This window comes from Mya arenaria, chromosome 5 (assembly GCF_026914265.1).
Source record: "Mya arenaria isolate MELC-2E11 chromosome 5, ASM2691426v1".
Classification (NCBI taxonomy): domain Eukaryota; kingdom Metazoa; phylum Mollusca; class Bivalvia; order Myida; family Myidae; genus Mya; species Mya arenaria.
Window position 1 is genome coordinate 60,322,061 of NC_069126.1, and position 26,493 is coordinate 60,348,553.

At 36.0% G+C, this 26,493-nt stretch overlaps 2 protein-coding genes across 2 annotated transcripts; one reads left to right on the top strand and one right to left on the bottom strand.

Moving 5' to 3' along the window:
- The first annotated feature begins 7,304 nt into the window (after window positions 1-7,304).
- On the top strand, window positions 7,305-10,749 carry LOC128235851 (uncharacterized). The gene is made up of 2 exons (XM_052950643.1): window positions 7,305-7,780; window positions 8,417-10,749. The coding sequence occupies exons 1-2, from the start codon at window positions 7,741-7,743 to the stop codon at window positions 10,747-10,749; spliced, it is 2,373 nt and encodes a 790-aa protein (XP_052806603.1). The 5' UTR covers window positions 7,305-7,740.
- Window positions 10,750-23,717: 12,968 nt separating this feature from the next.
- On the bottom strand, window positions 23,718-26,274 carry LOC128236275 (uncharacterized). The gene has a single exon (XM_052951158.1). It carries the CDS (start codon window positions 26,141-26,143, stop codon window positions 23,819-23,821), a length of 2,325 nt encoding a protein of 774 aa, XP_052807118.1. The 5' UTR covers window positions 26,144-26,274; the 3' UTR covers window positions 23,718-23,818.
- Between the last annotated feature and the right edge of the window lie 219 nt (window positions 26,275-26,493).

Here is a 26,493-nt window from a genome sequence, read left to right on the forward strand (position 1 = left end):
TTGATCTCCAAGCTGATGTCACAGGAGCAACAGCATGGGGAAAGCTGTCTCCAGTCTGTGTCCCTGTGGGTAACTTGTGACCTCCTTCAGTTATGATGTCACAGGGGTCAAGAATCCAAGAAGAGTTCAACTGCACCATGAAAGCTAACTAATGTCTGTGTGCCCGAGGTCAACTTTTTTCATCCCTGTGCAGTACATGTCTGAAATAAACAGTTCAATTGCCTGAAATAAACATTTTACTTGCCAGATAATAAAAAAAGCACATTTGCTTGAAATAAATATTTTATTGCCTGAACTAAACAGTTTACTTGGAGGAACTCATCATATAGCTAGCCTGACGGTCTCATTCAACAATCCAGCAATAAGCTATATTCAAGTTTGAAACCATGTTGACTTAGGTGTGTGAGTCATGTTACCCATCTATACGTGTTGAGTTGTATAACCTGAGCAGTTTATAAATACCAATCATATGTTAAAACATGCGTTTGTTCTCCTCAATTGATTCAATTATCAGGATCAATACGAACACTTGCTTTAGCAATGACTGCGAAGTTTTGACAAATTTAGATGAGTATTATTCTTAACAAGAGCTGTCATAAGACTGTGCGCTCAACTACACCACTTTGACTTAAAAGTGAATACAGTAAAGTTGTAACATGTGCCTGACTGACCCTGCCCTCCCACCAGACCGCCCGAACAATGATGCAGGTCATTCTAATAGCTTTATTCCCTTTATGAAAACCTGTTTAAGAATATAAAAATGTGCCAGTCAAAAGAAATTAAAATAAAAATTTAAAAAACAATCAATCAAGGGCCATCATTTGTATTAAGGGTTTAAATGGAGTTATGTGACCTTGTTGTACGACGGTCTTCAATAATTTTGCAAAGTATCAAGTGCATTGAATGAAGGGTATAGAAGTTATGATAATTAAAATTCCAACTTGCCCTAAAACTTTAATATGCCCTAAAACTTTAACCTAAGTTTCAATCAGGGGCCATAACTTGTATTAAGGATAACATGGAGTTATTTAACCTCATTATGTAAAGGCCCTGAACAATTGTGTGAAGTATTAAGTGATTTGAATGAAGGGTATTGAAGTTATAAGTGAAAATCCCAACTTCCCAAAAATGCACCGACGCGAGTAGTTAAGCCCTCCCGATTTTTTAATAGTAGAGCTAAAAACCCCTGTCAAAGTCTCACGCAGCTTTAATGTAAATATGTAGCACAAAGGGAATGAAGTCACACTTTTCCTGTCAAATAATCATTGCCATGGGTAAGTTATATTAGATTTTCAAAGCAAGGGAAGCAACTCTTTTAATTTCTTAGCTGATTTTGATTAAGTTGATTCCCATTCACAGCATAGAAATCTATTTTTAGATGGAAACATATTTTCAAAGTGATCAAGATTTTCATACTCTATGCCATCAGGTGAATGGTTATTTACTACATGTATAAAATGATCAGTTTTCCACCATGAATCAAACAAAATTGTGAATGTACTTTGGCAGATACTTAGGTTTGAACCAAACCTGTTTCATGCCAAGATGCAAATAACTGTGGTACCAAAGCTTGCAAAGATATTGTTTAAAATTGGTCAAAACTGTTCGGATTTACAAACTCAACCTGTAATTAATTAAACAGACCTTGATCAATCTTCTTTTGGGAAAATACTACATCAATAATATGAACATAGATAATAACTTGATCACTCACTCCTTTACAGGCCTGAGGAAGGTAAAACGTATTTTTGAACTTATAAAATAGCAGTGCTAGTGGCCTTTTGGGCTTTTAAACCATGTTGCGATTGCATGCATGATGCAATACATGTGGCCGAAATGATCTGGTATTCCGAAAACTAATTTCATAAAGATTTCAGAATTGCGAGTATGTTGGACCCATGAAACTCTTAACTGCAAAACAACTAAGCTGTTCTTACTAGGACAGCCTGCATTCCATCGTTGATTGCTCCCACTACATCCTCACAAGCATCCTGTAGGTGGAGACACATACTGGATGAGTACCTAAATCGGAACACTTTCGGAACTATTTTTGAAATATTTTAAGTTAGACTTGCACCACAACTACAAAATTTTCCATCAGCATACTAGGATTCAAGACCAATTGTTGGATAGAAATGACATTTTTCAAGATACATTTACCACCAATCTGCATGAAAAGTACTTTTCTAACCGCACAGTCAAGGACTGCCATTTTTGTCCTCGGAGTACTTAAATATGGAACAGTTTTAATTCATTTTTTATTTGTATGTATTCTTTTAACATCATTGGTACATGTTTTGGTTTAGTAAATTAATAATTTACGTTATTTCCAGCTTGTTTTTTTTTGTCATTTTTGTCAGGAAAATTTGACAATTTAAGTAGAAAAAAACTGACTGTGCCAGAATGCTGTGATTGTGGCAAACATGAAGTCATTCCCCCGCGTGCAATGTATTGACATTTGAACATGAAAAACTTTGAATGATAGCAGTATTTGAAATACTTACCAGAGAATCGTGTTCTTTGGAACTTGTATCTAAGGCAGGCGTCTTTATTGATTAAAATCATTACTAAACTGACCATGATCGGGAAAAGGCTTTTATAATGGGTGTTCCATATTTAGGTACTGTTCCGATTTAGGTACTCACCTTGTATAATTATATAAGCTATCTAAAAATTCCACATGTATAGTCGACGTGTTTTAGCCGATACATTTAAAGGCGCACAATAAAAGTTGATGCAAAAAAAATGTGACCTCAAAGGTTCTTCTTTCATTAATTCAAACAAAGGCATCAATGATTGAATGGCAACGCTGGTTTGTTTTTAATGGGGTATCACTCAATGATTATTGCAGCAAGAGCACCAATGAGTGCCTAGTCTTCTGCAGCATGTGTACCAATTTTGAATGGAATATCTTGAAAGTTTATGAGTTATTTCCATGGTGATGGCCAACAACAACGACATTTAATTGACTTTACCTTTGAAAAACAGTAAATTAGTAAACATTAAAATACAGTCCAAGTCAAAGCCAACTAAATCATGGGTTGTAGCACTGGACTTTTTAAGACAAAGTTGATTAAGTTCAGGAAGCAGTTCTAAGAAAATCTTAAAATTCTTATAATCCTTTCAAAATCTATTTTTTGCAGTTCCAAAAATGAATGTGTGAATTAACTTTTCTTATATCTTCCCCCAGTTTACAACTTTTATTTTTTTAAACACAATCCATCAATGATGTTTTTAGATCATTAAGCTTGTCTTACTTGGGTTTTGATTTTATTTAATTTGAGGGATTGGGGGGATTGAATATCTTTCTACAACTCACATCATCAATCATAAGACACTCTTTTGGTCAGACATCCAGGTCTTCAATTGTTGACTAGAAGAAGGCAGCCTCTGGTTTACCGACCACCTCCGCTTAATCTGCTGCATACTTGAGCCCAGTCACGTACAGTCCTGAAATATTTGAATGTTATGTTTGAGAAAAAAATTGCTTGCATGGTTGCAAATAATTCATTGAATGAATCATTTGTAGAACCACAGCCCACTCAGTGTGCACTGACTGGTCTTTCAGCAGTTGTATTTTCCTTGTTTGGCTATATTCTCAAAGAATGAAAATTGGTACAATTTGGTCAATCATGGACAATGTCCCAAAGTAAGTCTTTTCTTTTATGGAAAACTTATAAAAAGCACTAGGAAGGGATACCCCACCTCATGCACTCATCCCCTACAAAAGTGGGGCCTGAATTTTTTCTGTGGAAGGCCCTGCTCTTCTGCTATTTTTCAGTCATAAAGGGGCATAGCTCAATATTTTTTTAAGCTAGAGTTATGGGAATTGTGTATCGTAAATCTGTGCATACTGTATCAGTGAACATGTGTGCCAAGTTTCATTTAAATATCTGTTTTGAGGTTTAAGACCAAGGACAAAGATTTTGTATCCTGTTGAAATACATGACAAAGTCAATGAAAACGCAAAGGCTATCACAATACCGGTACCTCGACTTATCTTCCAAATTCAGACAAGCTAATAAACAAACTGCAGCAAAATTGCCTGTTTCCTTCTACATGAGAATTAGCTTTATTACAATTACATAATTTCATACCTGGTTCTTTACATATAATAGTGCCAGCCCATCTGATGAATTGAAGTAGTTTGCCTTGTGTATTGCAATCACTGAATCAGCTGGGATCAGGGAAGCTTTAATCTGTAAGCAGATACATTTGCGACTATCAATAGTGATTTTGTCATAGTAGTTTATTTGAATATAACTATGTATATTCCTTGTTGTTGTTCCAGGAAATCTTAACCATTTTAATCCCATTTCTCTTTTAATCTTTCAAAATGAAATAATTACCATTAGGTTAGTAGTTTTCAGACACTTTTCAAGATAAATCTCCTAGATATTGGATATCTAAATGAAATATAACCAAATACAGACTTCAACAGATTCAGGTAATAACCAGGCACTCGGAAATCCTCAACCATTTTCCATCAAAAACAGCCTCAGATGTATATGGACAGTTTACAAAGTCAGAAATCTTTACAGTTTAACTACGCTGCAAGTGGATCACATAGTAATTTCAATTTAAACTTTATGACTTTACTCTTGGGAATCTTAATTATTTATGCAATTATAGTACAGTTGAACACCGCTATTCCGAACAACATTTATCCGAAATTATCGCTATTTCAAAATTAATTTTCGATCCCAATTCTATTCCTTAACTTAATTTTGAATCTATAATCCGAAATCGCTATTTCGAAGTTAGAATTATGGTCCCAATAGGATAATTCATACCTATTTATCAATCCTTATTTCAAACTCGATCATCTCATATTTTCTCATACTGCGAATGCAATTAGGCATCAGCTTGAGGTGACAATGGCAACAATAAGCGCTTGTTGAAGAATGACATTGAGAAAGCGTATGTTACAAGCATCGACGTCAGAAAATGAGCGGGTGTAGTGTGTATATAATTGCTAGTTAACACAATCTGAATATCAACTCAAAAATGTCTCACTAGGGTTATTGTCAATTATATAACCCTAGTGGATTTTTAGATTTTCTAGAAAGTTGAAATATCATCGACAAATCATGATTAATAGTTGTATTGTGTCCCATGATGTGATAAGTAGCCCATAAAATGTTGTATTTTTTCATTTTCATTTACCCAGCTGAGGCCACAGTAGCTACAATTATGAGTGATCAGGGATACTTTTTTTTATTATTTTGACATTTCTTATGTATCCCTGTAATGCTACAACTCTCTACCATTAAACACCGGGCGAAAGAATATATTGTAATATTATGCATCCATGTTGAATAATCATGACAAAATGTATCCGACAATGATCTAAACTGGATTGAATTTGTCATTAGAGTCGTTATTTTCACATACTCACGGCCTCTAAACGCAGCTCCACCACTTTACGGTGATGCAAAGAAAAAGAGCTGTCGACACTTCGTGGTGGAGCTGTGCCCCATGTTTACATGAACACACATGAGTAGGATTCAATTTTTAGTTGATAATTTCATTTAACGGACATATTTCGAAAATCGGATAATGTGGTACCGTGTCAGAACGCTTCTGCTGCAGGCTGGTTACTATTTTGTTTCAATATTGTGCAAACTGTGGTGCAGGAGCTTTTCTCCCGAATCGGACGTGTGCATAGTTTGAGATCTGATCGCATAGCAAGTACACTTCGATGCTTACACACCCTGTAAGAACATTCTGACGCATGCAAATAACACTGTTATGTATAGGTCCTTTGCCGGAACACAACAAAACTAAAAAGCACTTCTTTAAAAAGGAAATATGCATATATTTATAAAAGTGGTAGCGCTGTTGCCCTAGTGGTGGCGCTGACAAGTAGTGGTGGCGCTATCGAGTATGTTTTGCGCTTGAAGTAATATAACAAGTTAACACGTTTGGAATGAATACAAGTTGCTATGTTAATCACTCATTGTTATGCTGGTTATGCATACCACTTGCAGAAACAAAACTCTACGGGAACTACATTAACCTTACTGAAAACTATTTCGAAAACAAACGGCTAGGTGCTGTTAATTTTACCATAGTACTATAAGTATCTATCATGTGTGTCCGGTACGAGATTATTTATTATCTATTTTAATTCAAAGTCTTGCATACTTATATATTTGATTTCGTTTTATTGAAATGAAATACTGTACTTTTCATAAATCATACTATAAAAGAAATAAGTAGCGCGTTGTTGCGCGTAACTCATCTTATATGGGGGGTATAAGATGCGTTTTTCCAGCACTGGTCACATGACTGGAACAGTGTGTGTATACCACATGATAATTAAATTTGCGTCATAAATGCTACGTCGGAGGGCAACATTTTGCTTTGAATTAAGACTTTAAACAAAGATAACTTCACTATTTCTTCACCATTTTCAATGAAACATATTGCAGTCTACGCCGCTTACGGAGCCCTGCATTCGGTCATTAACCAGAGTTTGATTGAGAGTTTAGTTTGTTAAAACACTTCGACAACCCTTTTCACAAAATGGCCGTCTGACAGAGCACTGTCAAAACATTATTTTGGAAACAGGTTTGTCAAAATGTTTGATGAAACTACTCACCTTATCAAACTCCCCATATTTCTGAGAGGCTTCCCAGGGATATTTTGGTCTGAATTCCAGGGAATTTTGATATTACACCAGCGGCTAAAACACGGTATTTGTCCATTTTATATTTTTTGGTTGTTATACATAGATTGAAGGAAAGTGTGTGATTTCAAACTTAATTCTTTGCAGCCAAAGCATGTAACCTAGTCCACTCCTGCTGGCCTCCAAATTTCAAGTGAAAATATCAATTTGTATTCGAGTAACAGCAAAAAACATATCCCAAAAATGGCCATTTTCAAGCGTTATGCTGTCTCATTTGATTTTTTTATATATTCAAACTGTTATATATCTATTTTGCATGATGATTTGGAAAAAATGCATTACCTCAGCTTATAGAAAATTTCAAGTGCTAAATTTTGGTGGGTAAATCAAGAAAATAGACAAATTATTACAGAAAATATGACTTATTAACATAAAGTGGTGCTTTTGCCAATTTTTCAAAATCACAATTATATTATCCCTTGTTATATGCATGAAAAACATTGAAAATTCACCCATTTACAAGTGATAACTGTTTCGTAAGACTGATTATTAATCAAACTTCCAATTTTTTGTTGCTTTGGGCATTCATGATTCACATTCTTAAAAAGAAGGAGGTTCACCTGTAAGATTTTCAGGGTTAAAAAATCTGTAGAGTCCGTAACCACGGGTTTGTATCTACATATGTATTAATGACAGAAATGTGGCATTCCACAAATAAAAACCTCTGTATGAGTATGTTTAATGGCTGAAATATTTTTGGAATATTTTGATTTTAAGTTGCATTTTTTTACATATTTAATGTTACGGACACTACAAAATCTGCCTTCAAATTTTGATTTGAAATTTCCATTGTTTTCAATAGCATATTTCCTTATATTTTTTCATGGTAAAAGCAATTTTTTTTATTGTGCAATATTGCATCATCTTTTAACTATTGGAAAATACCAATAAAACGGCTGATGCAACAATATTTGTGATGAATTATTGCATCATCCAAAACAACCGCCTTTCTAAGAAATACAACAGTCCAGCTGTAATGATGGAATCAGCTAAGAAAATGGCTTATTTTGGGTAATAGTCGGTCAGATTCCAGCAAGAAGTCCTTTCAAATGGAAAACACTAAAGGTGTTGGTTCCAGTGATGCTCTAGGTATGTATTATCCTTATCTAAACATTCCATGCTATGTTACGTAGGGTCCGTAACCAAAACCATATGTCTGTACATGATGCCCTGAATTAATGCAATTGTCCACATGAAATGCACATGTTGTGATGCTTATTTGTTGAAATTGCCATGCCCAACATATAACAAACTAAAATGGTCTTAACAGGTTGTTTAATGGAAATCCTATGACAGTATGACACACAATTTCATTTTGTGTAGCCTATTACGGAGCCGAGATGAAATATTTTTACATAAAGATTGGCGTGTATGCCAATGAATACAATCAGTGTTATAATATACAGATCACAGACACAGTGGATACTTGTTAAATGTACAGAATTGAAGCTTAAGTAATATTTGATTTGTACTTGTACTCAGGTTACAGACTCTACAAAATACGGCCACTTGTTTCTAAGTCTACTGTAAGTATGTTCAAAAACATTTTTATGAACAGAAACAATACAATTGAACCATATAGGGACATTTATACCTTTTGAGGTTTTTCTTTTCACAAAACCTGTCTTTATATGAAGATTTATATACCATATATATTAATATTCTAAGGTATACATTGAACCCAACCGTTTAAGGTTAATTAATATTCAGAATGTCTTTTTACAGAAGAGAGCCGAAAATCATCACTGCGATCCCGGAAACTTGAAAAAAATGCTGAAATGAATGCTGAAAAGAATGAAGACATAGAAAAGAAGCAAAAGGAGAAAAACAGGCTGAAAGTCAAGGCATGGAGAATGCGTCAGAAAACAGAAAACTCCACAAAATATTCTGAAATCAAAAAGAAAGACACAGAAAGAAAGAAGGAAGCTCGAATGAAAGTGAAACTCATGGCCAATTCAGATCCTGAATTAAAAGCCTCCTTAAGAAAGAAAAAAGCTGAAGAAATGAAAAGATACAGACAGAGAAAAAAGATGAAAACAACATGTTCTTCTGAAGATCCTGGTGTTAAAAAGAGTAAGAAACCGGCTCTGGAAGAAAAAAAGAAAAAAGCTGTGAAGCGAACACAAGCCTGGAGAATGCGAATTAAACTTAAGTCTCCTACAATTCCAATTGTTAACACAGTTGATGAAAATGACAGTCATGGAGAAAGCAGACAGAACAAAAGTAACTTATCCCGTGCAACAATATACAGACGAGCGCAAATGGTGAAAGGCATTCTGCCTAGGACACCAAAGAAGAAAGCCGCCATTTTAAAGAAGCTTATTGAGTCACCTTCAACATCCAAAGTACTTTCTGACCAAGGAGTAACAATGACACCAGCTTGTAAGAAGAAACTTGAAGTAGCAGATGCTATAGTGAATTCCTTGAAAGAAAGTATTTCCGAAGTAAACATTGGTGTTCGAAAAGACAGAGAAAAGAAACATGCATATGATGTAATACGTGAATCAGTACTAAGGAAATACAAAAAGATCACAGTTAGTAAATATTTCAATGTGTCTTACAAGACAAGGAAGATGATAAATGAATGGTGGAAAAAGAAACAGAGAAAAACAAGATGTGATGTGATAAGTGATCATGTGAAACAATCAGTGAAAGAGTTCTACCTGAGTGCTGAAATTAGCAGAGAGGTGCCATCCAAACGTGATGTTGTTAGAATCAAAACTCAGACTGGTATGAAAGAAACACTACAGAAACATGTGATGACAATGACACTAGAAGAAGCACACAAGTTATACAAAACAAGAAACCCCAATCATAAAATAGGACTTACATCATTCAGCAAACTAAAACCAGTTAATGTAAAGAAAGTGTCCGAGACAAGCAGACGGTCATGCCTGTGCCAGACTTGTTGTAATGTAGCCCTGAAAGTAGAAGCACTTACAACATTGAAACGAGTTGTAAAAGAGACTGACATGACAGAAGACATTAAGATTGATAAGAAGAGTCTGAGTGATGCAACATTCTGCAGCTATGAACAAGAGCCATCTTTAAAATGTGTGTCAAGAAATTGTGAAAAATGTGGAGTACAAGGCCTTCAAAAGTATTTGGCGACTATGGAAGAAAAGAACAGAGATGGGATGGTGTCATGGTATCAATGGGAAAGCATTGAAATAAAGAAATATGACAAAGTAAAGCGCTGCGTTTCTTGTGTGCCCAAAGAAGCTGATTTCAAAGTGTTTTTGACAGCTTTAGAGAAAGACATGATGGTGTACCCAGAGCATGCATTTAGAGCATCCTGGCAACAGAAACAAATGGGTGTATGTGTAGAGAAATTAACAAAGGGATCTGTTGCCATGGTAATGGATTTCAGTGAGAACTATGCATGTGTCTTCCAAAGTGAAGTGCAGTCAGGGTTCTTTGATAGAAACCAGGTAACTGTACATCCAATGATGTGCTACTATAAAGAAAGTCTTGATGACAAAGATGTTACAGTAAAACATGCCATCATTGGAATAAGTGAAGAAACCAAACATGATGCGGATTTAGCAATTGTCTTCGAGAATCAAGCCATTAAATTACTAGAAAGCAGAGGGGTGAAGATTGGTGAACTCCACGAGTGGACTGATGGGTGTGCAGCCCAGTACAAGGGGAAAAAGGCGTTTGCTGATATCAGTCTCAGAAAGCAGCCCAAAATGACGCGAAACTACTTTGAAACGTCTCATGGAAAGAATGTCTGTGATGGGTTGGGTGCAACTGTAAAGAATGCTTGTTATCGTGCTGTAATAAGTAACAGGAAAGTTCTTGGTAATGCTGAAGACGTTTACCAATTTTGTCAAGAAACTCTGAATATGGAAGTAGTGGACACTGTAAAAAGCACTCTGTCGAGAAGAGAATTTGTATTTGTTGAAAATGTGAATAGAAACCGACCAGAAACAAATGTACAAACATTAACTGGAACACGGAAGCTGCACTCTGTTAAGTCTGTTGGTAAAGACTATGAGCTGAACTCAAGGAAACTTAGTTGTTACTGTGATGCTTGTGTGAATGTGAGAATGTAGACATAGTTAATAAGTGGGAGAAAAGAAACCTTGATGTTATTAGTTAAGTCCAAGAAAAACTAAATGTAAAGAAGAAACAACCATCTAACAAGGAGCAGCCTAAAGCAACCTGCAAAGAACAAACAAAAGGACAGAAACAAATAACTTTGAAAAGAAAATCGGAGACCAAGCAACCAAAAGCCAAGAGGAGAAAAATAGAAGAGACAGCAGCAACAACATCCCAACAAGATACAGCCTTTCAACCTGGTGATTTTGTTACCGTTGGGCTCAAACCGAGAAAAGGACCCAGAAGTGTTTACGTTGCTGAAATTACAAGTAAATCTGAAACAGAATATGGGCTTAAATATATGAAGAAAGCTGGAAACGCATATGTGTGGCCTGAGAAGTCAGACGTTTCTCAGGAGCCAACAGAACATATCATTTCAAAGCTAAAAGCTCCTGAACTTGTCAATGAAAGAGGTCATTTTAAATTCAATACACAGGAACTCAGCAAAGTTAAAGTTAATCTGTTGAAAATACACAAACATGTGTATTTCAAATAGAAAATGTTGAGCATGTGTTGGTTCTTACAATGTGTAGAGTCCGTAACCGTAGTGCAGTCTATTTCTATCTCATACAAAAAATATGTTCTATTGATATAAACAGCAGAAACTGACTATACTTGATAGGAAAAGTGTTTATTTTAGAAAAACAATGTGCTTGGGGCACTTGGTTCTACAAACTTTAAAAGTTACAGTTAAAGTTGTGTGATCATTTTTGTCAATTTTTAGAGTTCATCGCAACTGGGATGAAATATGTTTTTTTTTATGCTTATCTCAAGCAGAGATTTTATGCATTTGTTTGTTAACATTCTAATTGTTAGTTTTCTGTGTTAACCTGAATAATACAGACTTGTTTCCATTAAAATCTTTGTTGTTATATGCCTGTTGTAGTGTCTGTAACCTTACACTGACCTGTATGTAAAAGTCGCCAAAAAAATAAATTTATAAAAGCGACTGTAGGAAAACAAATATCATTTCCAATGACTGAAACTTTAAACTAAAAATGGACAAAATTTCATGGCCCTGCATGGAAGTTCATTTTTCCACCTTGGTGAGACACTTAGGTGGACAAATACCGTGTTTTAGCCGCAGGGGATTTTGATATTACACCAGGGGATTTTTAACAGATGAAAATTTGCGCAATATCTGCTTTTATAATATAAGAATAAATACAGAATTACATTCAAATTACAATAATTTTTGGACTTAGTCATCATGGTCCTTCATGGAATTTTACACTCATAATATTATTGATGCTTTCCACTGTCAACCTTAAGCAAGTTTTAAAAAAATAAATAAAAAAAATTGCAGGGGATATGGATCCCCCCGGCGGGGGACCAGGGGATGGGTCGAAATTCCGGGGGATTTTTCCCCCCGCCAGGGGAAATGGCATGTATTACTGTAGTTACTCCGGTAATAAAACGAAGGCGGGAACCTTTAGTTTAAACATATTTTATTCAGTTCGTATATACAAAAATAACAGTACAGCAATAGTATGATGAAATGGATCGGAAAACAAGCAATGTAATTGCTTATATTAATTCCTTTCCATGTAGCAGTGTACAGTAACGAATTGCATAGAAAAGTCAGTGTATGATGTGAAGTGAACAGTTTGACGAAATATATTAGTTTAATAACTGTTCAAACTATTATTTACATTTAATTTGAATGTTTTGGAATAATAAGATAACTATTAAAAAGACAAACAAACAAAAAGAAAAAAAAAACGCAAAAATATTCTGTCACACACACTGTCCCGATGAAAAGCGATCGATACACCAATGGGGTCGACTGTTAGGCATCAAAACGCTTTGATGCTGTAATGAATCTCTGGACTTTTAAAAACAAGCTTGAATTGGCATCAAGTGTAAGGCGATCATTACCGAAAAGAAGATTTTCTACAGTAGCAGCACAAGGTAAATCATGGATAAAACGGTTACGCATTAATTGATATCTAGGACACTGAGTGAGATAATGTGACACAGTTTCAACGGCGCCACAAGCACAAAGGGGAGAAGAAATAATATTTCTTCTGTGAAGGTCATAATTTAATGAGCTACATCCTAATCGCAGACGAGCATGATTAACTTGGTGTTGTCTGTTTCCTACATTATACAGGAGTTGTGATTTCTTTGGTTTCGTGTTAAATTGTGATTTAAACTCGCTGAGAGTAGGTGCATGTCTGATATCTTCAGGAAGTGAGTTCCACTGGCGAATAGTCAGGGGTAGAAATGAAGTAGCATAGGCTTGAGTTTTACAAGGGATGACTGGAACTTCTGAGCGATTTCGTAGGGCATATGGCTGAGCTCTCGGCTGAGGAATTAGATTTGTAAGATACTCTGGAGAAAGACCATTTTTCATTTTAAAGAACAGAATGAGGCGATGTTTGCGTCTCCTTTCCGCAAGTGTATCCCAGTTAACGTCAGCTATAAGCCGCTCAATACTACAAAGTTTGGTAGCACCGGTTACAATTCTAGCCGCCTCGTGTTGGACAGCTTCGATATCATTTTTTAATTCATTACTACAATTGTCCCAGACAACATCGGCATACTCGAGTAAAGGTCTAATAAAAGTGACATACATTTTGTCCAAGGCTGCACGGGAAATTACAAACTTTAACGTCCTAAGAATACCAATTCTCTGCCATGCCTTGTTGACGTTTGAAGATATGTGGGATTGCCATTTGCCATCTGAAGAGAAGGTTACCCCAAGATGTTTATGAGTGCTGATTTGAGATATGGGTACATTGTCGAGATAAAGTGGGGGTTGATTTTGTTGTTGACGTTTACGAGAAAAGAGAACAGATTCTGTCTTGGATGGATTTAAAGTTACTAGCCATTTCTTCGACCAAGATGATATTTGAGATAGATCATGGTTAAGGTCGGCTGCAGAAGATACGGGATCTTCGACAATAATGTAAAGACTGGTGTCATCTGCGAATAAGCGTATGTTTGCCTTAATGTCATTGACAATGTCATTAATGAAAATAAGGAAGAGCAATGGACCAAGGATAGATCCTTGAGGAACACCAGCATTGATAGTGAGGATTCCTGAAGCAGAGTTGGATAGGACTACCCGTTGTTTGCGGTCAGAAAGATAAGAGGAAAACCAATGGAGAAGTGAACCACTTATACCAATGGATGACAGCTTATGAATAAGGCCATGATGCCAGACTCGGTCGAACGCCTTTGAAACGTCACAAAAGACAGCCCTTACTTCTTTCCCTTCATCTAAGGCTTTGCTGACGTCGTTGTAAAAGAAAGCTAACTGGTTGACGCTAGAATCGCCTTTGATGAAACCAGATTGGAAGGATGTAAGTATTTTATTCGAGATGACGTAGTTGTAGAGGTGTTTGTGGATACAGCGCTCCATGAGTTTGCCAATACAACTTAGAAGTGATATTGGTCTATAATTGCAGGGACTAGATGGATCAGATTTTTTGAAAATGGGGCAGACGTTCGCCAACTTCCATGGAGAAGGGAAGGTAGAGTTTGCCAACAATCTGTTAAAATATTTCGAGAGAGGCACAGCAAGTTCGTCTTTGCCCTCTTTAATAAGTTTAGGACTAATCGAGTCAGGACCACTGGCTTTACTAGGATCAATACAGGAAATTGCATCTCTAACGTCCTGGCTTGTCAACAATATTTGTGAGAGGAAAGTGGATGGAACGTTCTCAACTGTAAAAGGGGGATGTTGCTGGGGTTCTATGGTTGATTGTTTGCTAAAGTATGAGTTTAGAAGGTCTGCCTTTTCTTCATCGGACTCTGCCTTAATTGTTCCATCAATAAGAGTTGGAATTGGTGAAGATGTTTGTTTTTGAGTTAGTTGTTTAGCTAGTTTGAACCATACTTTAGTTGTTATGTTATCAGAGTTAATTTTGTTTATTATTTTATGTTCGTATTCCTTTATAATTTTTCGAATTATATTTGTTGTTTCGTTGCGATAGTTTCTGAATTGTTCCCAAGCCAGTGCATTATTTGAAAGTTTAGCTTTTCGGTGTAATTTGTTACGTTTTCTGATTTGTTGTTTTACCTCTTTGTTTATCCAAGGAACGTCGCCTGGACGAATAGTTACGTTTTTATTTGGAATACTCTCAGAGGCTGATTTTAAGATTGAGCTAGCGATTGTGTCTGCCGTAGCATCTAGATTTTGATTGTTTTCGATGAACGACCAGTCGGTGGATCTGAGTTTATCGTTATATTTTACATAATCGCCTTTGTCATATAACCATATTTGGCGCTGAAAGTGAGTCTGCTTAGGTTTTGTGAATTTTAAGACAGCAACAGTCGGACAGTGAAACCGGACAAGATTTGGAACAAAAGGATCTGCGACGAAACTTGAAATAACTTGATTAGTGTGTTTAATGAACATGAGGTCAATAAGTGAACTAGAGTGCTCGGTGAAGTGAGTTGGTGAGTTAATGAGCTGTTCAGAATTTAGGGAGTCTATCAATCTACACATTTTATTTGACGAATTCAAGCTAATGTTGATGTTAAAATCACCTGCTACAAGTATGTTGTCAACATGCTGGTTGAATGCTTGGTCGAGTGAATGTTCCATGTTAAGCCACTGTGTGTTGTTTGAGTTAGGAGGTCGATAGATTCCGCCCACAAGTAATTTGCGCTGGCATACATGTATTTCAACCCAAACCGCTTCGACACCATTAACATCAAGATCATTTCGTTGAATTGCATGCAGAGTATCTCGGACATATATTGCGACACCCCCACCAAGACGATCGTTTCTGTCATAACGAAATGGTTTTTTAAAGTTTGGGAGTTCGACATCTTCGTCTGAAATTTTATTTGACAGCCATGTTTCAGTAAGGACAAGAATATCGTACGGTTGTGCTTCTACTGTTAGAATGTCAAGTTTCGGGAACCTTTAAACAGCATAGACTGCCCTTTGTTTCATTTAAAACGGAGAAGTAAAAGAAAAATTATCTTTGAGTCTTTAAGCACAATGTTGCTTTCCGATGTAGCATATATGACGTAATTTATCATGCAACGGTGGCAAATAGCGACTATTCATGATGGCCTTGAAGTTGACCTTGTTTTCGATTGGATATTCACTGGGCCCGACCAATCGAAAACAAGGTCAACTTCAAGGCCATCAGCCAGGCGCTCGCAAAGAAAAATGGTTGGTATTGACAGAACAGTCGATGAATAGTCGCTATTTGCCACCATTGCATGATCTTGACTCTGATCACACTGTTAACGTTGGGTTCTATAAACTTTTTCGACCTGGGTAAATCGCACTGACAGGAATTATTATTTGCTCGATTTCTTTTTTATTTCCGAAAGAAGTGTCAAGTTATCATTACAAAGGTTATGGATGGGGCTTTTCAAAAATGTAGAGAATGTTTAGAGTCCGACGGTGGTGAAAAAGAAAATGGAGATCAAAATTGACTTACCTGATTTTAGGCACGTCCGGAGTGCCGGTCCTTTCTTTAATGATAGTATAAGTGACCAGTTCTTTGTCCGAAATTGTTGTTTTTTTATAAGTATTTGGTCATATAATGATATATCATTTTACACCAAACACTGAGTCAAATTCCTGTGAATATTACTATATATTCTTTCACCTGGTGTTAAATGGTAGAGAGTTGTAGCGTTACAGGGATACACATGAAATGTCAAAATAATAAAAAAGTATCCCTGATCACTCATTATTGTAGTTACTTTTTATACATGTACACAATCTGTCATGTAGCTACTTTTTATACATGTACACAACCTGTCAGTATTGTCCCAGATTTACAGATATTGGATTACTTGATAAACAATCGACACATGTAAGTGTTTTACACATGTAAGTGTTTTATAATATCTGAATATGTTTTTTGGCATAATGACATTAATAAATATGCGTTTAATAGTAGGCAATAATATTTTCGTAGAAATTTGAATTTATAACAGAGATAGTTTCAAAATTGTGGCCGCGAGGATTCTTTGCGCAAGGACCGTTCGCTACTTTTTGCTGGGATGGTGGACGTCAGGAGTCTGCCATAGTAAAATAATCGTCAAAAGACTCGTTGACGGCCAAATAGGTAGACTAAGACCACAGGCAACTTATTTCTGGCTTCCATAACTTTAATGTTGATATTTATTTTTTGATGTTTACAACACATTAAAGTTATGGCGTAACCCCCATAGTAAAGTCAACCAGAATGTGATGATGCAATGCAATCACATGACCATGATGACGTCAATGGATTCTATTTATAGCATCAGATTCTCATTGTTCATTTAGTTGAATCCAATTGCAGTACGGCTGTAAATACCTTTTGATAAGTAAAAACTATTTATTTATTCCAAATTTGTTATGAGTTATTTATTAATTATTCGAAATAGAAAAAATAACAGCAAAATAAACACTAGGTCACATGGGTATTTTCTGAAAATCTTGGTGTCACGTGATTAAATTTGAACACAATTATGACCTAGATAAGGAATGCTTGTAATAGGATTTATTAAAATGCTAAATCAACTATCTTTAAAGCGTATTTTGGTTTTGAAAATGAGTTTGTGAACTACATTTTACTTCATTTACCTAAGGATACAGCTATTTTGTCTGTACAATGCATACAAGTGAAATAACAGCGTGACATAAAAATGTCACGAATTCTGGTAGGGTTTGGATACGGCGTTCACGTCCAACAGCTGTTGGGATCTGCATCATATAATAAGTCACTGTGCCCGGAATTAGTTAATCATTAAGTCTACCTACACCGATTTCTTGTTTCAGAACATCTTTGACGCATGTTTTCTTGCCAGCATCACCAAAAAACTCGCAATTCTTCTAGTATTTCAACCAGGAAATGTTGATTTAAAAGGGAGGTAATTCGTGTGAGGTTATTTCGAAACTAGACAAATCGGCCCCTTAACAAATCGGCCTCTAGATGAAACGGTGACCCTTTCGGTCCCTTACCGAATCGGCTCCATCCTGTAGACATTTCGGTCCCTGATTATGGAGACGTTTCGGTCCTTATATATTTTTAAAGCAACATAATTAAAATAAATATATGTATTTTTTTAAACTGTTTAATAGAAATAGATTAAACAAATCAAGGGAAAATTGTCCACTTTCTCAATGCATCTTTTGCCATGCAAACTGTGGGTGTTGTGGGTGTGATAAGACGTTCAAAGACTTGTGAATGAATTAACGTCTTTAATTTCTTCATGTTTTTACAGGTAATTAAAGAAAAATTGCGTAATATAACTTGATAGCGTGTAATTGATGTATTATCGGCCACATACTAACTCGTATAGACAATTCGATCCAGGCTTGTTTTGAGGAAAAAATGTATTTGCCGAGTTTTAGGACCACCTGGTGTCTGGGAGTAGGATCGAATTGGTCCCATCTGGTGTCTACTCCCTGTTTAGGAGAAACCGCCAGTGTTTTGATTTGACTGCGAAAACTACTGGCTAATCACTGAGGCGTATCTAAGGATAAGAAATAATAATACCGCAATTGGGATGAGTACCATTTTAGGCGAGCTTCAGTTACATTACAGACGAGATTAAGTTCCATCATAGAGTCCTTAGTTCCATTCTAGACGAGCCTAAGTTTCATTATAGACGAGCGTCAGTTTAATTATGGACGAACTTTAGTTCGATCATTGCATGGCCTCAGTTTTATGATAGACAAGCCTCTGTTCTATTATAGACGAGCATCAGTTCCATTATAGACGATCTTCAGTTCCACGACAGAAACACTGATAGACGAACTTTAGTTCTATAATAATAGACAAACTACTGACAAGTTTCTGTTCCATTATATATGCGAATTTCAATGTTCTATTAGATATAGGCTATAGTTCCATTACTGACACTTTTGAATTCCATTGTAGACGATCTTAAGCTCCATTTAAGACAAGCTTAAATTTCAAAATAGATTATCTTTTGTTCTATAATATACAGGCTTTAGGCCAATTAAATACGGATCTCTGTTTCTTTAGAGACGGGTTTCAATTACATGATAGTGGAGTTTCTGTTACATTTAAAGTGAACTTCATTTTCACTATAAAAGATTTCATCTTACATTTATAGACGAGTTTCAGGTCCATAATAGAAAAGCTAAAAGACGAGATTCAGTTCCGAAATAGAAAGGCTTATAGACGCGCATCAGTTACATTTTATAAAAGTTAAAAGACGTGATTTAGTTTTCTTATAAAATAGCCGATGTTCCGTTATAGACGAGCTTGAGTTCAATAATAGAAATGCTTATAGACGAGATTCGGCTCCATAAGACACAGAAGTATGGACGAGCTTCGGTTCCAATATTGAAAAGGGAATAGAGGTACTTATTTAGAAATAATATTAGACGAGCTTCAGTTCCATTTTATACGGTCTTGAGTTCCATAACAGAAACTCTTAAAGATACTTCAGTTCCATACTATAAAAACCTATTATCGAGCCTCAGTTCTATAATATACAAGCCTATGGGCGAGCCTCAGTTCCATAATATACAAGCCTATGGACGAGCCTCAGTTCCATAATATACAAGCCTATGGACGAGCCTCAGTTCCATAATATACAGGCCTATGGACGAGCCTCAGTTCCATAATATACAAGCCTATGGACGAGCCTCAGTTCCATAATATACAGGCCTATGGGCGTGCCTCAGTTCCATAATATACAAGCATATGGACGAGCCTCAGTTCCATAATATACAAGCCTATGGACGAGCCTCAGTTCCATAATATACAAGCCTATGGGCGAGCCTCAGTTCCATAATATACAAGCCTATGGACGAGCCTCACTTCCATAATATACAAGCCTATGTACGAGCCTCAGTTCCATAATAAGCAAGCCTATGGACGAGTCTCAGTTCCATAATATACAAGCCTATGGACGAGCCTCAGTTCCATAATATACAAGCCTATGGACGAGCCTCAGTTCCATTATAAACAAGCCTATGGACGAGCCTCAGTTCCATAATAAACAAGCCTACGGACGAGCCTCAGTTCCATAATATACAAGCCTATGGGCGAGTCTCAGTTTCATAATAAACAAGCCTATGGACGAGCCTCAGTTCCATAATATACAAGCCTATGGACGAGCCTCAGTTCTATAATATACAAGCCTATGGGCGAGCCTCAGTTCCATAATATACAAGCCTATGGACGAGCCTCAGTTCCATAATATACAAGCCTATGGACGAGCCTCAGTTCCATAATGAACAAGCCTATGGACGAGCCTCAGTTCCATAATATACAAGCCTATGGACGAGCCACAGTTCCATAATATACAAGCCTATGGACGAGCCTCAGTTCCATAATATACAAGCCTATGGGCGAGCCTCAATTCCATAAAAGACAACCTTATAGACATGCTTCCGTTCCATAATAGATAACCTTAAAGACGATATACAGATCCAAAACAGACATCATTTTGGACGAGCTTCATTTTAATAACAAACAACTTTATAGACGAGCCTCAGTTTCATAACAGATAACCTTATAGACGAGCTTCAGTTCCATAACAGATAACCATTTAGACGAGCTTCAGTTACATAACTGATAACCCTATAGACGAGCTTCAGTTTCATAACAGACAACCTTATAGACGAGCTTCAGTTACATAACTGATAACCCTATAGACGAGCTTCAGTTCCATAACAGACAACCTTATAGACGAGCTTCAGTTGTTCCATAACAGATAACCTTGTAGACAAGCTTTTGTTCCAAAACAAACAACTTTATAGACATGCTTCCGTTCCATAACATATAAACTTAAAGTCGCGATGCAGATCCAAAACAGACATCATTTTCGACGAGCTTCAGTTTCATAACAAACAACTTTATAGACGAGCTTTAGTTCCATAACATACCTTACACACGAGATGAAGATCCAAAACAGGCAACATTGTGGACGAGCTACAGTTTCATAACAAACAAATTTATAGACGAGCTTTAGTTCAATAACAGATAACCTTACAGACGAGTTTCAGTTCCATAACAGCTAACCTCCAAGACGAGCTGTAGTTCCGTAATGGATAACCTTATAGACCCGCTTCATGAGTTCCATAAATGATAACCCTAACGGCGCGCTTCATTCCCATAACAGCTAACCTTAAAGTCGAGCTTCGGTTCCATAATAGATCACCTTATAAATGACATCCAGTTATAGAAAAGTTTATGGATGGAGTTCAGTTCCATAATAGACGAGCATATGGTCGAGCTTTAATTCAATAACAGGCGACCTTTCAGACGAGCGGCAGTTCAATAACAGACAACCTATTAGACGGGATTCAGTTCCATTATAGACCACCTTTTAACGAGCGTCAGTTCCATTATAGATTATCTTAAAGAAGAGCATCACTTCAATAATAAACAGTCTTATAGAAGAGCTTAAGTTTTATTATAGACGGGCTTCAATATTCCATAACAAACATAAATGTCACCATAGACCAGCTTCAGTTCCATTATATACGAGCACCTATTCCATCTTGACAAGCTTCAGTACCATTATAGACGAGCCTCTATTTCATTATGGACGAGATGCAGTCCCCTTATAGACGAGCCTCTATTTTGTTATGGACGACCTTTAGTTTCATTACAAACCTCTGATCAATTATAGATTAGCTTCAGTTCGATTATAGACGAGCCTCTATTTCATTATGAACGAGATGCAGTCTCCTTATAGACGAGCCTCTATTTTGTTATGGACGAGCTTAAGTTTCATTATAAACCTCTGATCTATTACAGATTAGCTTCAGTTACATTATAGAAGAGCCTTTATTTCAGTATAGACGAGCTTCAGTTTTAATAATTAACCGTTGGCCTTTTATAGACGAGCCTCTATTCCATTATGGACGAGCTTTTATACCATTACAAACTATGTTCTATTATAGATTAGCTTCAGTATTATAGACGAGCCTCTATTTCATTATGGACGAGATGCAGTCCCCTTATAGACGAGCCTCTATTATGATATGGATGAGCTTTTGTTCCATTACAAACCTCTGATCTATTATAAATTTGCTTCAGTTCCATTATAGACGAGCCTCTATTATGATATGAACGAGCTTTTGCTCCATTACAAACCTCTGTTCTATTATAAATTAGCTTCAGTTCCATTATAGACGAGCCTCTATTTCATTATAGAAGAGCTTCAGTTCTATAATAAACCTCTGGTACATTAGAGACGATCCTCTATTCCATTATAGACGGGCGGCTGTTCCATTACAAAACTCTGTTGTATGAAAGACCAGCCCCGGTTCCACTTTAGGCGAGCCTCTATTCTATTATAAGATCTTCAGTTCCATTATAAACATCTGTGTCTCTATAGACCAACTTTATTCTCATTATGGGCGAGCCTCTATTCCATTATGAGCGGGCTTAAGTTCTATTATAAACCTCTTTTCAATTATAGATCATTTCAGTTCCATTACAGCCGAGCCTCTTAATTATGGGCGGGCTTAAGTTCTGTTATAAACCTCTTTTCAAGTATAGATCAGCTTCAGTTCCATTATAGGCGAGAGCCTCTATTTCATTATGGGCGGGCTTAAGTTCTATTATAAACCTATTTTCAATTATATATCAGCTTCAGTTCCATTACAGCCGAGCCTCTTAATTATGGGCGGGCTTAAGTACTATTATAAACCTCTTTTCAAATATAGATCAGCTTCAGTTCCATTATAGTCGAGCCTCAGTTCCATTATGGGCGAGCTGAAATTATATTATAAACCTCTATTCAATTATAGGTCAGCTTCAGTTCCATTACAAGCTTCATTTTCATAATTAATATATATTCCATAAAAGACGAGCCTTTTTTCGTGATGGTCGAGCTTCATTTTCATAATTAACATATATTCCATAACAGACAGGACTCGTTATGGACGAACTTCAGTATCATTATAAAGTTCTTTTTTAATACCAATTTCAGACTCATTATAGACGAGCCTCTATTCTTTTCTATTGCCAAACCTCCGTTCAATTATATACGAGCATATAAAAGCATTTATAAGAGCTTCGATGACAATCGTATTGTTCAATTAATTTTAACTGTCACAGGTGTATATAATTTCTAGGTCAATGCTCTAGCTTTATTTATCCTCGGTTAAATCATCGATACCTTCTTACGGAGGAACTACACTTCGATCCAAAATCAATATACCAATATACAAAATGCAATTTTAAGTCATGTATCAACAGTCGTATATAGCTCAGTAAATAAATAAAATGGCTGGCATGTTCTAACTTATCATCGCACTTTTTTATCTTTGTTGCTGTGTCATAAAGAGTAGTGCTGATAACAATGCAATGAAACGACGGAAATAAAGTGAAGAAAAAACAAACAAACAAACAAACAAACAACAACAAAAACCCTGATATTTACCGAAAAAGACCCCGAACATGTAACTATCCATTCAATGGTAACATATACATCCATTTCATCTTGGAAGACGATATGTAGGTTCTTACGTTAATAAATACTATACTCTTTAATCAGTATCGAAATGATCGACTAACTGAATTCTTGTCCAGAATTAAGTATAACCGTTTAGAGAACACTCCATCAGCGCCATTTAAACTCAATCCAAAGCTACATTAGTCACAGGTTGGAACTGATCATTTGCGACACCCTAGGGAATCGCGACCGTTCAGAAGTGGGTTCGAAGGACGGCAACACACAGTTTCGATATTAATACATGTATATAATTTTATACATTTTTTCGTGCGTTTCAAATATAACAGAAACAGAATACATGTATTATATAATCAAAAGAATACACATTAAAACGCATAAAAAACATTTGCATTTAAAAGAAGAATTGCCTTTGGAACATGAATAACATTATTTGTATGTCAAATTAGTTGAAATTACTGTATACTTTCAAAACAAACTGGCTCATGGCTATGTGGTGGCTTGTTTATTAAGGACAATACTTGCATGTTTGTATCCAGGAAGAAAACTTTTGTTCATTATATATATATATTTCTTATTTAAAAATATATCATTTTAGCCACAATACATGTGCTAGGTTTCATCGTTAAAGGTTTACCCAAGATATATATATATCTAAACCACAATACATGTGTCATCGTTACCTTTCGTTAAAGGTTTACCCAAGATTGTCTTTAGTTTCGCTTTATGTCGCATGTCATCGTCTACCGAGGTCCATTCAATAACTTCAACATCCGGCCAATGCCTTACTGGATCGGGCAGCCTAGCCTCGCTGTCGATTTTTACAATAACGAGTTTTCTTCCTTGTTGCTCAGAACTAGTCAGAATCGGAAGAATACAATGCGTCAGCTGAACTTCATTGCAGTCAGTATCTTCCAAATATGCCCGAGAAAGAACAACCACGAAATGGTTGCTCATCTCACAGGCATTGAAGTAAGCGCTAATATTTGGGATTGCAGAGGCGTTTGCAAATTCTCTGTTAGGAAAATAAACTTTAAAATGGCAGCGGTGCTCTAAATACTGTAAAATAATGTTTTCAGCAAATGCATAGTCTGGCTGTGTGTCAATGTATGACAGGAAAACGTCGTATTTAATTTTACCGTCACAATTCAAGTGTGCAAAATTCTTTGAGCGTGGTTGAAGCCATCTTCCTGATAGTACATCCTTTATCAATTTTAGGTAGTTACAACAGTGCGCAAGAACAAGACGTAAAATTGTATACGATATGTATAATAAAGCTAAATATATAGAAATATTGATCACTCTCAGAAAATTGTCTTTGTATATGCTTATTTCTCCAAAGACTGGTAATTCAACAGTTAACGTTTCACTCTCTTTCACCATCTTTAAAATGAAATCATTGCTACGAGGGTCGGGAGGATTCCTCACAGTACCCCCCGGGTAGGTATTATTAGGAACAATGACAACTTGAACGGGGTATGGAAAATTTACAATTTCAAATGATTTAGAAGTTGCGTTATAAATATCCCGCTGAATAGTTATGTCATGCCTACCGTACATGTCAATGCACACACAAAAATATGCGTCTATGGCAATCCGATTCCCTTCGACTCGATTTATTTCTATTTTGTTAAGTTTCAGCAACTTTTTAATAAACCAAGAACCTAAAGAACACGATAGGAAATCATTTTCACATATGCCATTTATATCTTCACCATTAACTGTATAGTGTACATTAAATACATCACTTTCATTAAAACACTTGTAAAAATAAACAATTTGCAGAAGCACTCCTCGAAAACGAGGAACAATGTATCGAACTTCGGGCTTGATCACAGTTAGATTATATCGTATTTGGGGACAATCCTGATTTTTTCTGTTGATCGCAGTTGACAAAACACTATCATTTGTAATATATTTCAGGCTAAGATATGTTCGCCCTAATTCGTAAATACCGGAGTCCGGTTCCATTAATCCATACAAGTTAACATGTCCAGAAACAACAGGATATGCACGGGGTTGACCAGGGTCATCTTTGATGAAAGAAAGGTAACTGTAGTCAGTTTTGTTACGTTGACTGGGCACAATAAATTGAACATCCTCGCCTTCATATCTTGTAATAGCTATAGATGAAATACTATCAATCTGCACAATACGTTTGCCGTTTATGAACTCAACTTGTGTACATTTTGAAAAGGTATTGGCCATAAACTCTTTACCATGAGTGTCTGAATAAACGACTAAGTAGGTGGAAAGTACAATCCAACTAAATATTAATAAAAATATTCTGCCTTTAACGAACACTATCCTGCCTTGCCTTTTAATGTGGTATTGAATTCGATGAGCGATTATTTGTATTCCGGGCACTAAATTTGTTGATATCATAAAGAGATCAAACTCCAAGCTGTTCCTGTCCTCTTTTTGTGCACAGTTATAGATCTGATCTAAACATATCCCAGAGCAAAAATAAGTAGTATAATTACATCTGTCTTGTTTACTACTTTCGCTTATCTTGAGCATGACCCACATGATAAAAACTATTTTGAGGATATCTTTCAAGAAGTCATAAAAGTCTAAATATATCTTACAAAATTTCATTGCCATCTTTAAAGAAAATGTTTCTTCTCCCCCTAATTGTATAAACTGATAAGAGATCTTTAAACAGAACTGCATAAGTCGTTTAAGTAACATAAAAGTCAGAATATAAAAAAGTACACTGCCAAGTACTTCCCAGCGATCTATGTGGAAAAGTAGCCATACTATAACACATATGAGATATACACTCAATAAGAGCTTACCCAAGCAAATACATGTACATGTACTTTTATTATTTGAGCTACATATGTCCACTAGTTTTCTTATGATGCAATGTGCACAGCATATCAGAATATATAATTGTATTAACACTCTTGCTCGTTCATAATCGTTGAAAACAATAGCGAACACATTTACAAAAAAACACATTGCGAAATAATCCATTTTGTTGTTGAATCAAATAATGGCACTAGTGTACCTGTATACGATTTTTGCCAATTTGAATTTAAAGAAAGAGATCGATGTAATGCTTCGTTGATTTCGATACATCGAATGCAGTATATTTGTATTCTTCTTCAAAAGATATCAATTGTAAGAAGAAATATAGAGTTTAGCATTTCAGGGTTATGGGAGTTATTATAAATCAGTATACTATGCATTATCTGTTCGTAAACATTTGTTGAACTTTGTTATGCAACTAAACGAGTTTGTCATAAGTGTTAGGAATTCGTGCGAAATTCTCACATGTCTGTGAAGAATACGCGCGAATATGTCACATCTCTCAAAGATGACAT

Excerpts from the sequence above, each read along its gene's own strand:
- LOC128235851 (XM_052950643.1), top strand. The coding sequence starts at position 7,741 with ATGGAAAACACTAAAGGTGTTGGTTCCAGTGATGCTCTAG. Across the intron at positions 7,781-8,416 it reads TGGTTCCAGTGATGCTCTAG|AAGAGAGCCGAAAATCATCA; the intron begins GTATGTATTATC and ends GTCTTTTTACAG.
- LOC128236275 (XM_052951158.1), bottom strand. The coding sequence starts at position 26,143 with ATGGATTATTTCGCAATGTGTTTTTTTGTAAATGTGTTCGCTATTGTT.